We start from the raw sequence: 16,727 nt of genomic DNA on the forward strand, positions 1-16,727 counted from the left end.
TCAGGTGGGTCACAATGAATCAGAAAGCCTGGGTTGCCAAGATCTACCTTGGAAGCAGAAAGGCCAAGGGCCTCTTACTTAATCTTGCTAAGCCTGTGTCCTTTCACTGAAGATGGATTGATACCAGCTTGTGTGGACTCAAGCATGGTGAGTGGAGGATCATACAACATAAACACTCCAGAAATGCTGGCCAGTACTATTCTATGGACAATCGACTTACTGGGACACAGATACCTGGATGCGAAACTATCCGTTTCATTCCAGAGCTGTACCATTGTGGCCAGAAACAGTATTGTCTCACAATATGCCACCACCTACTTTCTTGATGAATAAACCTTCACTCAAAAAACACCAAGCAATTGAAATGTGGGTTTCCAACCTGCTCTTCTCACCAGAGCACTCCTAGTTTGGAGCTCAGTATTTCAGAAAGAAAGAAGAATTTATTAAATTAACCATCATGCTAATTTCACTTGTCACTACAGGAGGGACAAGTGTCAATGCAGGCATTTCTTTCATGCCCCCAGGTTTCAGGCCCAATTAGCAATTAACAGAGCCTGAGAGCCTAAAAAGAAGCCTCCTGTCTGCATGGCTATATTTTCTTAGGAGGGCTTAGAGATCACAAACTTGACAGATTTTGGTCAGGAAAGGAAAAATTAAAAGAGACCACATGTTTTATTTGTGGATGAAATATACTTGCACTGCTCGGTAATAACACATTCACGGACTTTATTTATTGCAACTTTTTAGAAGATTGTACTGATTTTGGAAAGCTAGGAAATGTATTAGAAACTATTTTTTTGGGGGTCAGGAGGTAGCACAGTGGGTTAAGGGCACATGGTGCAAAGCGCAAGGACCATCAATAAGGATCCCAGTTCGAGCCCCTGGCTCCCCACCTGCAGGGGGTGGCTTCACAAGCGGTGAAGCAAGTTTGCAGGTGTCTGTTTTTCTCTCCTCTTTGTCTTCCCTTTCTCTCTTGATTTATCTGACATCAATAACAACAATAATAACTACAACAATGATAAAACAACAAGAGCAACAAAAGGGGCTCCTCCAGGAGCAGTGGATTCGTGGTATAGGTCTGATCCCCAGCAATAACCTTGGAAGCAAAAAAAAACAAAACTATTTTGTCATGCTGAAAGTTCCTTTCCCTCCTTCTACTTTTTCTTCTCTTTCTTCTCCTTCTGCCACCAGAGTTATCAATGGAGCTCGGTGTCTGCATGACTCCACTGTGCCTAGTAACCACTATTTTATTAAGGGTAGGAGACAGAGAGAGCGAGAGAGAGAGAGAGAGAGAGAGAGAGAGGGAGAGAGAGAGGGAGAGGGAGAGACACCTACAGCACTGCTCCACTAATCCTGAAGCTTCCCTCTGCAGATAGGGGAACTCAGGTCTTAAACCCAGGTCCTTGCATTATAACCTGTGCACTATTCTGGGTGAACCACCACCCAATGCTGGAAAACTCTTTAGTGGTCTGGGAGGTGGAGCAGTAGCTAAGGCACTGGTCTCTCAAGCATGAGGTCCCAAGTTCAATCCCCAGCAGCACATGTACCAAAGTGATGTCTGGTTCTTTCTCTCTCTCCTGCCTTTCTCATGAATAAATAAATAAAATCTTTAATAAAAAAAGAGAAAAAATCTTTTAAAAATATTTTTATTGTGGTCCGGGAGGTGGCGCAGTGATAAAGCTTTGGACTCTCAAGCATGAGGTCCCGAGTTCGATCCCCGGCAGCACATGTGCCAGAGTGATGTCTGGTTCTTTCTCGCTCCTCCTTTCTCATAAATAAAAAATAAAATAAAATAAATATTTTTATTTACTGGATAAAAACAGAGATAAATCAAAGGAGAATCAGAGACAGAGAGGAAAAAGGCAGAGAAATACCAGCAGCACTGCTTCAACACTCATGAAGCTTCCCCCCTGCAGATAGTGTCTGGGGCTTAAACCCAGGTCTCTGTGTCTAGTAACATGTGCACTCAACCAGATATACCACTACTGAATCCCTGAAAAGTTCCTTTTTTTTTTTTTGTGCCACCAGGTTTATTGCTGGGACTCAGTGCCTGTACTACAAATCCAGTGTTCCCAGTGGCCATTCCCCACCCCCTTTTTTCTATTTTATTGGATAGAACAGAGAGAAACTGAGGAAGAAAGGAAGGAAGGAAAGGAAAGATAGAAGATAGGCACCTGCAGACCTTCTTCCCCACACATGAAACATCCCCCACCACAGGTGGGGAACAGGGGTTCAAAACCAGGACCATGTGCATGGTGATCTATACACTTAGCTGGGTTTGCCACCACCCGAGCCCCTTGAAAAATTCTTAAAACCTTACCTCTCTCTCTTTAAATTTCTTAATTGCCGCCAGAGTTATTGCTAGAGCTCAGTGCCTGTATATCTAATCCAACACTCCTAACAGCCATTTTTTCTCTCCGTTTCCTTTTATTCTTATTTCTTCTCTCTCTCTCTCTCTCTCTCTCTCTCTTTTTTTTTTTTTTGATAGGACAGAGAGAGATTGAGAGGGGAGAGGAAGATAAAGAGAAAGAGAGAAAAGAGCCAACTACAAAACCGCTTTGCTGTTCATGACCCTCCCCCTGCCCCCCACAGGCAGGAGTGGAGATTTCAATCTGTGTCCTTGCACACAGTAACTTGTGTACTCAACCAGGTGTGCCACCACCAAGACCCATCTCTCATGTTACTATTCATAATTTAAGAGAGCCACTTCCAGGAAGGGAAGATCTATTACAAAGACATCACAAGCTGAGTAATAGTTCTCCATGAAATGTTTCCCCCAATAAAGAAAAACTTTATTTCTTTGCTGGAGGGACATTTGCCATATGCAGAGAACGTGCATCTTTGTTTATTCTGAGAATAAGCCATGACTAGAGCTGTATTCCAGGGTTACCATCTCAAAGTAGGAAACTGAATCATTTTGAGATAATGATGGAAATCAACATACTTTGAAAACCAAAATTCATATTCAGATCTTTTATTCTTTGTCTTCTTTCTTGCTTTCTCTCTCTCTCTCTCTCTCTCTCTCTTTCTTTCTTTCTTTTTTCCTCTAGGGTTATTGCTGGGGCTTGGTGCCTGCACTATGAATCCACTGCTCCTGGAGGCTATTTTTTCTCATTTTGTTGCCCTTGTTGTTGTAGTTGTTATTGTTGTCATAACTGTTGTTGTTGGATAGGACAGAGAGAAATGGAGAGAGGAGGGGAAGACAGAGAGGGGAAGAGAAAGATAGACACCTGCAGACCTGCTTCACTGCTTGCGAAGCGACCTCTTACAGGTGGGGAACTGGGGGCTCGAACCAGGATCCTTGCGCTTTGGGCCATGTGCACTTAACCCGCTGTGCTACTGCCCAGCTCCCTATTTGCTTTCTTTTGTCACCAGCATTATCACTGGAGCTTGGTGCCTGCATGGCTCTACCATTCCAGTAGCCATTTGTATTTTCTGTTCTTCCTTCATATTCCTTTCTTCTTTTCTTTTTTTTTCTTTTTATAGAAAATGAGAAACATAGAAAGAAAAACCACCTACAGCACTGTTCCACTGCTCATGAAGCTTCCCCACTGCAGATGAGGACTGGGGACTTGAACTTGGGAACTCATACCTCCTCCTTCTCCTACTCCTCCTTTTCCCCTTCCTCCTACTTCTCTACTTACTCTTCCTCTACCTCTCTCTTTTCTTCCATCTTCTCTTCTCCTTCCTCCTCTTCCCTCCCTCCTCCTTTTCCACCTCCTCTTCCTCCTCCTTCTCCTGGGCTATATTCAGATCTTATCTTTAGTTATGCCAGTGGCTGATGGATGCTACACTGAGAGGCAATCAGGTAGAGTTGTGGTCCTGTTTTTAACACTCTCTACCTCTCTCATATATTCTCCCCAGTCCCTCGAGTACCCCATCATGTCAATCAAACTGCTTCTCAGAGAAGTCTTTACTGCTTGCTATGTAACCTCTTTGCATAATCAAACCAATCTATGCCTTCTCTTGTGACTACAAATGTTTTAGCCTAAGAAAGGATGGCTGTTAGTGATAAGCTCTTAGACTAAGCTAAGAATATGATATAGTTTTTCATGTCCTCTGTGTAATCATTCTATGAGGCAGATAAATCATTACTTTATTTGTGCAGTTGACAAATTTCAGCTTCAGCAAGATAATTAAATTTCCCAGCAACCCACAGTTCAATGTCATGAGTTCAGAATCTAAGTTCTGAACTAAGGTGGTTTTTATAAAGCTTAATTATCTAAATGATGAAAAGAGATTCTGGGGACTTGCTTGCATACTGAAATCAGTACTCTAAGCTGAAGCAACTCTTATACAGCAATGCTAATTCTATCTCTCACTTCAAGTGTTCACCACCTCCCAGGACCCTTTAAATCTATAGCCTTCCTGGGAGAGATAAAAGCTGGCAGGAAGCACACAAGTCCTCTTCACTTGGCCATGGCATACCCCCATTCCATGGTCAGTGTTTCCTCTTCAACAGGCTGATTAAAGACCAAAAAGGTGATCATGGTACTATGTCAGTTTGGGAGAGGAAGAATCAAAATAGCAACTATACCCCAAACACCAGAAAACTTGTGAGCAACTTTAAAGCAGAACATTAATGTATAGAATAACTAAAATATTTTATACTCATTAAGGCCAAAGGTCATTCAGGCTATTGATATAAACAGATTTAAGAAAGTATCAAAACAAAACCACTCAAAATTATAAAGGGAGATTCAGAACTTTGTGAGTTGTGTGGAAAAATTAGGACTTGGTGAGTTGTAAGAAAATAAAATATCAATAAATAAAAGACAAATATTGCCCATGGCAGAGAAGAAGGGCTTATGGCAGGCCCCATAGAGACTATGCAGCAGACAAACAGGACCAGCCCTTCCTCAATAGTCAAGAGGGAATTTGCTTGGCTTCACCGCTTGCTGCTTATTGGACAAGCCCATCAAGTAAAATCCACACCTAAGAACTTCCTCTTTTTTTATTATCTTTATTTATTGGATAGAGACAGCCAGAAATCATGAGGGAAGGAGAAGATAGGGAAAGAGACAGAGAGACACCTGCAGCACTGCTTCTCCACTCACAAAGCTTTCTCCCTGCAGGTAGGGACCGAGGGCTCGAACCTGGATCTTTACGTGTTGTAACATGTGTGCTCAACCAGGTGTGCCAACACTCTGCCCCACCTAAGAGCTTTTTCTGGGTAGCTATTTATGCCTATAGTCGATTTCCACAGTGGGCTGTCACTCATGGAATGAATCAGTTCAATCTCCATTCTAAAACAATACCAGATGACAGACATAGAGGTCACTGCCTATATGAGCCCTCCAAATCTCTCAGAGCTACCAGGTCCTCTACTGTGCCACACCTTTAGGGCAGGAGCTCCCGAAATTGCTTCCAGACATTAGCAGCCTGGCCAGACCATGCCTAGATGAACAAATGTCTTCTGGGAAAGCAATTCCATTGAGTCTCCTACCAGAGAGAGGCAAGTGCCAATGTCTTCGCTAAATGTGACTCCTTTTTCATAATGTTACCAACATCTCTGAGAGAAACAGGGTCATAAGAAGGACCCCACCAAACCTTAACTCTTGCCCTCCCCTCTGAGGATAAGTCTTCGCAATCTGTATTTCTGCTCTGTTGAGTCTAGTAAGGACTGAAGTCACTCATCTGCTCTCAAGGCTCATATATGACTTCAGAAAGGTGATTTCTAGTGCTCTCATCTGTCATTGTATCATTTTCATCTAGCTGATATTTACTTATTTATTTTAATTTAGTATAGTTTCTTCATTTCTTTCATGTTTTAGTTTATTATTGAATAGAGACAGAGAGAAATTGAGAGGAAAGGCGGAGATAGAAAGAAAAAGAGACAGAGAGACACCTGCAGCCCTGCTTCACCACTCATGAAGATTTCTCCCTGCCGGTGGGGACCAGGAGCTTGAACCTGGGTCCTTGCACACTGTAATGTGTGCACTTAACTGGGTACACCATACATACCAGACTGGTGTTCTGATATTACTAAATGGTAACTAGTTCAAAGAGACAGATGGCCATTGTAAAATCCAGGGATCTCTGTCTTTATTTATTTTGTTCATTTAAACAAATAATCATTCAAAACAATAGGAGGGGATAAAGACCCATGAGAGAGAGGCTGTGAGTCATGACTTAAGCTTCAGATGGATATAGAGACTTTTTGAGAACTATGGTAGTTATTGTTGGACCGGAAGTGTGAATGGTGGTGGTGGTGTTGCGTACAGAAATTTGGTGGTGGGTGTGATGTTTAACTTCTTCTTCTAGCGTTTGCCCTTCTTCCATAGCCAGTCAACAGCGTCAGGTTGAAAGCTGTCAGGAGCTGCTTGTTGCTGGTTTTGAAAGTGACTGGGATCCATGTGGATTCAGTCGGCTAGGAAGGATCGTCAGTTTCCCCAATGAATGGGTACTCACGGGATGCACCACGGGAAGGTCAATCCAATGCATCCCGATGTTTAAATATACCCCTTATAATCTTAGTTGTTAGGTGTGGATTTTGCTTGATGGGCTTGTCCAATAAGCAGCAAGCAGCGTAGTCAAGCAAATTCCCTGTTGACTATTGAGGAAGGGCTGGTCCTGTTTGTCTGCTGCATGGTCTCTATGGGGCCTGCCATAAACCCTTCTTCTCTGCCATGGGCAGTATGTCTTTTATTTATTGATATTTTTTTTCTTACAACTCACCAAGTCCTAATTTTTCCACACAACTCACAAAGTCCTGAATCTCCCTTTATAATTTTGAGTGGTTTTGTTTTGATACTTTCTTAAATCTGTTTATATCAATAGCCTGAATGACCTTTGGCCTTAATGAGTGTAAAATGTTTTAGTTATTCTATACATTAATGTTCTGCTTTAAAGTTGCTCACAAGTTTTCTGGTGTTTGGGGTATAGTTGCTATTTTGACTCATCCTCTCCCAAACTGACATAGTACCCTAATCCACCTTTCTAGTCCAATTCACAACTCTACCTACATCTTCCCAGACAATATTTCTAGTCCCACTTTATATCTTACTGCTTTTCAGCCACCAAGTTGCAGATGCTACCATGATGCCAACCTGACTTCCCTGAGTAGACCATCTCATCTATGGATCCTGGAACCCCATCTCTCCAGAGCCCTACCCCACTAGGGAAAGATAGAAACAAGCTGGGGGCATGGATAGACTGCCAACATCCATGTCCAGTGGAGAAGCAATTACAGAAACTAGGCCTTCCACCTTCTGCACCCCATAAAGAATTCTGGTCCATACTCCCAGAGGGATAAAGAATAGGGAAGTTTCCAATGGAGGGGATGGGACACAGAACTCTGGTTATGGGAACTGTGTAGAATAGTACCCCTGTTATCTTACAGTCTTGTTAATCATTATTAAATCACTAATAAAAAATAAATAAACATTCCAATGATAAAATAGATGACAAGCCCTTTATTAACCAATCATCCCTGCATCACATCTTTCAATTACTGCAACTGATTATGTACAGCAATGCTATGACAAATTGTACCTCCCTCAGAAACAGAATTATTGCATAGTGATGATTAAAAATCGAAACTGACTGCATTTAGTTGAGAGAAAAGACAATCAGCTTTGAAGCCGGCTCATGACATGCCATGGGCCTGGTTGGGAGAAGTAAATTCTAAGCCCTCTCCCTTCTAACTTGATTCTAAATTACACATGCATATAGCCAAGGTGAATTACAGGCCAATCACACATGTATATCAATAAATTACATGGACCACACACTATTAGGGAAGCTTGGTGAATAATTCCTGGGGTGGGGGGATTCATATCTGTCACTCACAGAAACCTCATCTAAATTGCACACTGGTTTAGAATGTGGTAGCCCTGCAAAGTTGCTCTCAGTTGTCCAAAAAATCTCCCTAAAAGCTTTCTCTCACAAGACTAGGATGATATATTTGGGGGCGGGGACCCAAAATAATCTTTTGGACAAGAAAGCTATTTCCTATGGAGCAAAGGACTGTGGGACTTCTGGTAATCCCTGCTGTGTCTGTGCTCAACAGACCATCTGGATCTGATGACTGAGTCCTCTTCACTCTCTTCTCCAGATTCATACTCCTCACGCACCACGTGAAAGAATGGTTGGGATCTTAAAGCCATCCTTCTCCCTCCAACCACATCCTGGTTTTGACTTGTATTTATCTGGAAGCTGAAGTTGGATGGCTTCCCTGCTCTGTGCAAGCTCTTCATTGGAATGAATTCCTGTGCACAGCGTCTTTCTTGAAGGGAGCCTGTGCAGGAGTGTGGGTTGAACATGACAGACAGGAGTTCTGAGTCACTGCCGTCATAATCTAGAAAACAGGACGAGAGAAGGGAGAAAACATGACTTTAGATCATAGAATAACGGCTTAGTCTCCAGATGGCAAGGACTCAGAAGGAAGCAGAGTCCTTCCTGAGCTCCCACGCAAACACTCAACTTTCTCCTCAGCTCAGTTATCCATTACCAAGTTGCTACCCCAGAAGGGGGCCCAAGCAAAATCTAGTCTCTTGTAGGTATGTAAGGCAGGAACTGTTTGTTTGTTTTACTGTTTTTACAAAACCAAACCCATTGGCTATAGGCATTAGGACCTAAGTCACAAAGATGCTTTGTGTGGTCAAAGACCAATAGTAAATAAAAGGTACTATGGCACTGTGCTCTGAAAATGGCTGGTTTGAAATTTTCTTTCTCTCTCCTTCCATCCATCCATTCATCCATCTATCCATCCATCTATCCCTTACTTCCTTCCTTCCTTCCTTCTTTCCTTCTTTTTCTTTCTTTTTTATTTTTTTATTTATAAAATGAAAATATTGCCAAGACTACAGCATAAAAGGGGTACATTTCCACACAATGCCCACCCCCAGAGCTCCATATCCAATGCCCCTCCCTTGATAGCTTTCCTATTCTTCATCCCTCTGGGAGCATGGACCCAGGATATTGTGGGGTGCAGAAGGTGGAAGGTCTGGTTTCTGTAATTGCTTCTCTGCTGAACATGGGCATTGACAGATAATTCATACTCCCAGCCTATCTCTCTCTTTCCCTAGTGGGGCAGGGATCTGGGGAGGTGGGGCTCCAAGACACATGGTGAGGTCCTCTGCCCGAGGGAGTCAGGTTGGCATTATTGTATCATCTGGAACGTGGTGGCCTCACTCCAGATTCCCAGGTTGAAAATAGCTTCTTACAGATCTTACACCAGGTGTTGTCTCCAAGCCACTATCTTGGTTCTTCCCCTTCTTTTTCTTTCTTTCTTTTTCCCTTCTTCTACTTCTTCTTCTCCTTCTTCTCCTCCTCCTTCTCCTCCTCTTTCTCTTTCTTCTCCTCCTCCTCCTCCTCCTCCTCATCCTTCTTATTCCCAGAGCACTGCTTGACTCTGGCTTATGGTACCACAGAGAACTGAACTTGGGGCATTGGTGCCTCAGTCATGAGAGTCTTTTTGCATAACCACTGTACTATCTCCTCTACCCCTCTTCTATTCTATCATTTTATTTGGATGGTTAATGATTGACAATACAGTTGTTGACATATGGGTACAATATCTCTTCTCCCTGTGATAGGTATCTGCAAAATACTCTCACACTTCAATTTAGGTCTGTTTCTATCATCATGCAGTACGATCCCAGTCCTTGACCCTGTCCCTTTCCTTCCTTCCTCGGAGTTCTTTACTGATGTAATACACCACAACCAGTCCATAATTTTTTATTCTTAATGGTTACCCCCAAACCATTAAATCATAGTTTCATCCTCTTGGTATAAAGATAGGTGTTTTGAGGAAAACAGGAAATGGAGGGTAAATCACTGGAGACAGCTACATGGCAAATGACAAGATGTAGTCCTTCCAAAAGAGACTGTAGCTGACACATGCTGGCAATGGTATAAATTCTATCCACCGTAGCAGAAAACACAAGCAAATATCCAGGGATAAACCTAACTAACAAAGTTATTAAAGACCTTTATATTGAAAACTATGGGACACTTCTCATGTAAACAGATACAAAAAAAAAAAATTCTTCCATGGATTGGAAGAATTAACACCATCAAAGTGACTATTCTACCTAGGGCCATATACAAATTTAATGCAATCCTTATGATGGTCCCACCAAAATTCTTCAAGAGAGTAGAACAAAGAGATCAAAAGAAATACCAAGAATAGCCAAGGCAATCTTGAGAGAAAATAGCAACTATAAGGGAGTCAGGCATAGCACATGTGGCGCTTAACCACAAGGACCAGCATAAGGATCCCCGTTAGAGCCCCCGGCTCCCCACCTGCAGGGGAGTCGCTTCACGAGCAGTGAAGCAGGTCTGCAGGTGTCTATCTTTCTCTCCCCCCTCTGTCTTCCCCTCCTCTCTCCATTTCTCTCTGTCTTATCTAACAACAATGGCATCAATAACAACAACAATAACTACAACAGCAACAACAACAAAAAGGACAACAAAAGGGAAAATAAATAAATAAATATAAAAAATGTTTTTAAAAAGGGCAACTATAGAGGCATTATGCTACCTAACCTCAAAACATACTGAAAAGCCACCATACTCTAAATGACCAGGTACTAGAACCTAAATTGATACATAGATCAGTGAAATAGACTTGAGAGCCCAGAAATCAGTACCCTGTGACTATGGTCAACTAATTTTTGACAAGGGAGCCCATCAAATGGGAAAAGTAGAGCTGATTCAATAAATGGTATTGGGAAAATTGGGTTGAAACATGCAGAAGAATGAAACTTACCAGGCCACCCCATCACCTGGGGCCCTAGGCAGGGAGTTCTGTGTTTCCCACACAGATATGATGGGCCTAGCCCTCTAACAGATCCCTCTTGCCACTGTCACTGGTCATCTTTATCAGGAACAACATAATGGATCTCTTTGTGGGTTCCTAGAGGACCTTGCCCTCAATGTGGATCAATAATGGTAGGGAATGTTCCATTCTCCAAAGGGAGGTTGGACAACATACTCTACTTATCACCCGAGGAAGATGGGTTCTGAAATTAGTGCAGCATGGAATGTTCCTAGCCATGACTACAGAATGCAAGCTCAGACCTACAGGGATGCAAAGGTTACATAGACTATAGGCCCCAGATCAAATCAATGGAGTTTACAGTTAACAATATTCCCAGTATGGGAGAAGTATATAAATATTGTTAACTGATTCCCAAACAGACATGATGGGCCTAGACCTCGAATAAATCCCTCTCTCTATTGTTACCGGTCATTTTTATCAGGAACAACAAAACAGACCCCTTTGTGGGCCCCCATAAGACCTTGCCCTCAACATGGATCAACAATGGTAGAGAATGTTCCATCCTCCGAAGGAAGGATGGACAACATATTCTACATTACACCTGAGGAAGATGGGTCGATAATGGGGCAGCTTGGAATGTTCCTACTGATGACCACAGAATGTGAGCTCGGATCTACAGAGATGCAGAGGTCACATAGGCTTAGAAGAAAACACAGGCAGAACTCTCTTCCACATAAGTTTCTGAAACACCTTTACTGATTCAAAACCAATTGCAAGGAAAACAAAGACAAAAGTAGATCAATGGAACAACAAAAAGTTTCTGTGCAGCAAAGGGGGTCACTACCATAACAAATAGACCTCCCACAAACACAGAATGGGAGAAAATCTTTATGCATCATAAAGACCTCACAGAGGATTAATCACCAAAGTACACAAGGAACTCACTAAACTCAACAATAAAAAGACAACCCTGTTATGGGCCTAAGATATGGGCAGAATCTTCTCCAAAGAAGAGATCCATGGTCCCCACCTGCAGGGGAGAAGCAGGGCTGCAGGTGTTTCTCTGTCTCTCTCCCTCTTTATCTTCCCCACCCCCTCAATTTCTTTCTGTCTCTATCCAATAACAAGTAAAGAAAAATATTTTTAAAAAGAAGAGGCAGGGAGTCAGGCTGTAGCGCAGCGGGTTAAGCGCAGGTGGCGCAAAGTGCAAGGACCTCTGTAAGGATCCCGGTTCAAGCCCCCAGCTCCCCACCTGTAGGGGAGTCGCTTCACAAGCGGTGAAGCAGGTCTGCAGGTGTCTCTCTTTCTCTCCCTCTCTCTGTCTTCCCTTCCCCTCTCCATTTCTCTCTGTCCTATCCAACAACAACGACATCAATGAAGGCTACAACAATAAAACAGCAAGGGCAACAAAAGGGAATAAATAAATAATAAAAAAATATTTTAAAAAAAAGAAGAGGCCAACATGCATATGAAAAAAATGCCCAAAGTCTTTGTTGATCAGGAAAATGCAAATAAAAACAACAATGAGATACCACTTTACACCTGTCAGAACGTCATACACTAGAAAAGACAGAAACACCAACTGTTGAAGAGGCTGTGGTGGTCAGTAAGGGACTCTGCTATATTGCTGGTGGGAATGTGAGTTGGTCAAACCGACATGGAAAACAGTCTGAAGACTCATCAGAACTCTAGGAATGAACCTACCATGTGACCCAGAAATCTGTCTCCTAGGGATTTACCCAGAAAAAAAAAACTACCCCAAAAGACCTATGCACACCAATGTTTTTAACAGCACAGTTTGTAATAGCCAAAACTTAGAAGTAACATAGACAGATGAATAGCTAAGGAAGTTATGGTACATATACACAATGGAGTCATCTTCCTTGCAATATTGTGGTCAGATCTTGAAGGCATCATCTTGGGTGAGATAAGACAGAAAGAGAAAGACTAACATTGAATGATATCACTTATAGGTGAAGCTTATAACCAAAGAACAATAAGGGAAAATATAAGATGAAACATGAACTTCTTCTAGCGTTTGCCCTTCTTCCGTAGTCAGTTAACAGCATCAGGTTGAGCCTGATGTAAAGTTTTGAGACCTCCTTTGAATCTGGAGAGGTGGCAGTCATTGACTATGTGGGTCATAGTCTGTCTGTAGCCACAGGGGCAGTTCGAGTCATCTCTGGTTCCCCAGCAATGGAACATAGCGGCGCACCGGCCATGGCCTATTCGATAGCGAATAGGAGGGCTATCGAATAGATAGTGAGGAGGGCCCAATCATAACGTGCTAGGTCAAAGCCAGGTTGATGCTTGCAGGGGTCTGTGATGAGGTGTTTGTTCTTTACCTCAGCTGACTGCCAACTCTGTTTCCAAGAGTCTGGAACAGAGAAGTTCAGTGTAGGCGTAGGAGACCAGATTGGATGACGAGACGTCAAGCGTTGAACAGGGCGGGCGAAGATATCCTCGTATATTGGCAGGGCCGGTCGAGCCTAGACGTGGGAAATAAACTTAGATGATGCCGCATCCCAACGAATATCTGGTGGGGCGATGTTGCTAAGAACTGGCATCCATGGAACCGGGGTGGAATGGATGGTTCCAGAAATTATCCTCATGGAGGAATATAATTTGGAATCAACCAAGTGGACATGGGGGCTACGGAACCATACTGGGGCACAGTATTCTGCAGTGGAATAGCATAATGCCAGAGATGATGATCGTAGTGTGGAAACACTCGCGTCCCATGAGGAGCTGGCCAGTCTTGCAATGATGTTATTCCTCACGCCCACCTTTGCTGCAGTTTTTATGAGATGTTCGTGAAATGACAGAGTGCGATCGAGAGTAACGCCAAGATAGACTGGCTGGGCTTCATGCCGGATTCTCATATTGTCAAGCTGCACATTAAGCTCACGCGAGGCCGAGGCATGGTGTAGATGGAAAACAGATGATACCATTTTTGCAGTGCTAGGGATTAGTCACCATTTTTTACAGTAATCAGATATCAGAGACATGTCTTTCATGAGTGTTTCCTCGAGGATGTCGAACTTGGATGCCTGAGTTGCACAGCAGATGTCATCGGTGTAGATGAACTTCCTTGAAGAAGTTTCTGGGAGGTCATTGATGTAAATATTAAATAGCGAAGGAACCAGAACAGAGCCCTGGGGGAGGCCACTTGAGACAAGTCTCCATCTGCTAGACTTGTCACCCAGATGCACCCGGAATCTTCTGTTTTGGAGAAGAAACGATATAGTGTTGGCCACCCATGGAGGCAGGCATCTTGAGATCTTGACTAGGAGACCACGGTGCCAGACCATGTCATAGGCTGCTGTGAGATCAACAAAGACAGCACCCGTCTTTAAATTCTTCTGGAATCCATTTTCAATGTAAGTTGAGAGGGCCAGGACTTGTTTGCAGGTAGATCTTCCTGGGCGGAAACCAGCTTGGGCGGGTGATAGGAATTTCTCTGTAAGAGGAGAAATACGTGACAGAAGCAGCCTCTCAAGGAGTTTGTAACACATGGAGAGGAGAGAAATTGGTCTATAGCTGGCGGCCAGTGTTGGGTCGTTCTTTGGTTTCAAAACTGCTATTATCTTCGCACGACGCCAAATTTTGGGCATAGATTCGGATTCTAAGATGTGGGACAGGAATGTAGTGAGCCACTTCTTTGCCACGGTGCCCAAGTTAAGAAAGAGTTCTGGGGTGATGTTATCATAGCCAGCAGCCGTTCCCGGTTTAACCCTCTTCAAAGTGTCTTCCAGTTCAGACAGTGTAAAGGGAGAGAGTTTTGGAGATGGACAAGATAAACGGAAGTGGGGTGACCACTCATAGGAAATTTCTCTTTTCCAGACTGGGTCGATCTTAGCATGTCCAACTTGAGTTAGGTGACTGGCCACTGAGTTTGGAGATACGGGAGGATGGGAGACGGGAGAGGGTTGGCTACCGGCACCCAGACTATGAAGAAGCTTCCAGGCCTTCCTACTTGAGTGGGTGAAGTTCAGACTTTCCGTGAGTTGTTGCCAGCGGGCTTGGCATGCTGCATCCAGAGAGGCAATGAGATGGTCGACCACATCTGGGTCACCCGACTCATCATACTGCTTTAGTAGTTGCTCGCATTCAGCATCAAGACAAGGCGTATAGTTAGCACGTCTCCCATGAGGAATAGCTTGGGAAGCTGCTTTGAAGACGGCTTGGCAGAAGCGCCTGTAGGAATCTTCAGAGGGAATAAAGTTAATTGGAATTGCAGAAATAGATTTGTTGGTAAGATCACGGAACAGATGCCAGTTTGCTTTCCGAAAGTTCCATCTTAGTTTCTCTGAGCACAGAATCAGTGAGAGGTGGAGACCAATGTGGATGATAGCTGGGCAGTGATGACTATGCGGGAAGTCCTTGAGAACTTGTCTCGTAGCAGGAAAGGCTTGGCCGTTGACTGTGCTAATCCAGCACAGGTCGGGTGACGAGTCTTTATTCCATCTAGCACTGTGAAAAGAGCCTGGCTGTTTGGGATCGTATAATAGGGAGAGGTCATTCGCTGAAGCCCAGTCGGCTAAGATAGAGCCATCAGCACGAGTGGAGGAATATCCCCAGTCTTGGTGATGACTATTAAAGTCTCCAACGTAAACGGCTGGGTGATTCGGGCTAGGCAGGACCTCATTATCCCATGAGGCACTGGGAGGCTTATATACGTTGACGAGCTGAATAGTTCCAATAGTAATGGAGTCGTAGAAGGTCAAAGAGGCCTTATGGTAAACGTCCGCAAGATATGATTTGGCGTAGATGGCTCGGCGGTGTTTAGGATGGAGATTATAGCATATTAAATCGAATCCACTGATGGTGAATCAAGCAGCTTCATCGACTGCTATATGTGTTTCTTGTAGGCAAATGACATCTGCCTGATGCTGTATCGCCAATTGACCAATAAGAACGCGTTTGGCAAAGGACAGCCCCTCAACATTAAGTTGGAGGACTTGAAGGGCAGGACCAACAGCTTGAAAGCTGTCAGGAGCTGCTTGTTGCTGGCTTTGAAAGTGACTGGGATCCATGAACTGGTGTAGTATATTACTTCAAAGCAAATGACTATGGGAGAGGAAAGAAAGGAACAGGATGAAGGGACATTGGGATCCTGTTGTGTTCTCTAGACACCAATCAAGGGGATATGAGAGGTTAGCCTATGGGTTAAAGAATGTACTGTATACCCTTAACCTGATCTCTTGAGAACTTACTATGTGCCTGTCATCCTGCCAATCACTTCACATCTGTTGTGTCTTTTAAGCTTCACATCAATGCTTTGAGATGAGTGATATTGTGATCTTCATCTCTGTTGTTAGAATTCGGAGGCTCCAGCTGGCCGGGCTAGCTTCACGGGCAGGTAACAGAGACGACCAGAGACATACGGCTGGGCAGGGAAGCTGTATTTCTTTATTCAGGAACAACGATTCATAAACTAAACCAAACTAATCACCAAACAGAACTCTGCTGCCTCTTTCCCCCGCGACGGCGCCAAGCACTCTCGAACTCCTCAACTCTGGAACTCCGGAACCCTCTTGGGGTTCCTTGGGGCGAGGCCAAGCGGGCCTGTGAAATTAGCAGGACTGATCCAATTTTCTTGGCAGAGGAGAGCTAGAACAACCCAATGTAAAGCATACAACACATCTCATAGGTGAAGAGGTTGAGCTTTCAAGAGGTTAGGTGATTCTCAGCATCATGCAGTGAAGAACGAATATGAGCAGAGCATACCCAGCTGTGCATCCCCCTCACCGGATTGTTTCTGTCTGTCTTATATATGTCATGTGTGGGTAAGGTAAATGGTAGCAAACATGTAGGAGAAGAAAAAGAAAATAGAGGTGGGTGAGCCATTGGGAATCTCCATGATGTCTCTTCTGTGACAACCTTCCAAATACTGAAAGCCTGCCCTGGACAGTCTTTTCACTGTACTGCATCCCCAAAGAAATATTTTAATACACATCTCATCTATTCTCATTTCTTTTAAGTTAGAGCATTATAAGTT

General features: G+C 43.6%; 1 protein-coding gene across 1 annotated transcript in view; it reads right to left on the reverse strand.

Moving 5' to 3' along the window:
- Nucleotides 1-7,395: 7,395 nt before the first annotated feature.
- SLC9A4 (solute carrier family 9 member A4) overlaps nucleotides 7,396-16,727 on the reverse strand; it is an 87,887-nt gene continuing 78,555 nt past the window's right edge. The window contains exon 12 of the mRNA XM_007532153.3: nucleotides 7,396-8,299. Within this exon, the coding sequence (XP_007532215.2) occupies nucleotides 7,947-8,299 (353 nt within the window). The 3' untranslated portion in view covers nucleotides 7,396-7,946. The remainder of the gene's footprint in view (nucleotides 8,300-16,727) is intronic.

This window comes from Erinaceus europaeus, chromosome 3, assembly GCF_950295315.1.
Source record: "Erinaceus europaeus chromosome 3, mEriEur2.1, whole genome shotgun sequence".
Taxonomy (NCBI): Eukaryota; Metazoa; Chordata; class Mammalia; order Eulipotyphla; family Erinaceidae; genus Erinaceus; species Erinaceus europaeus.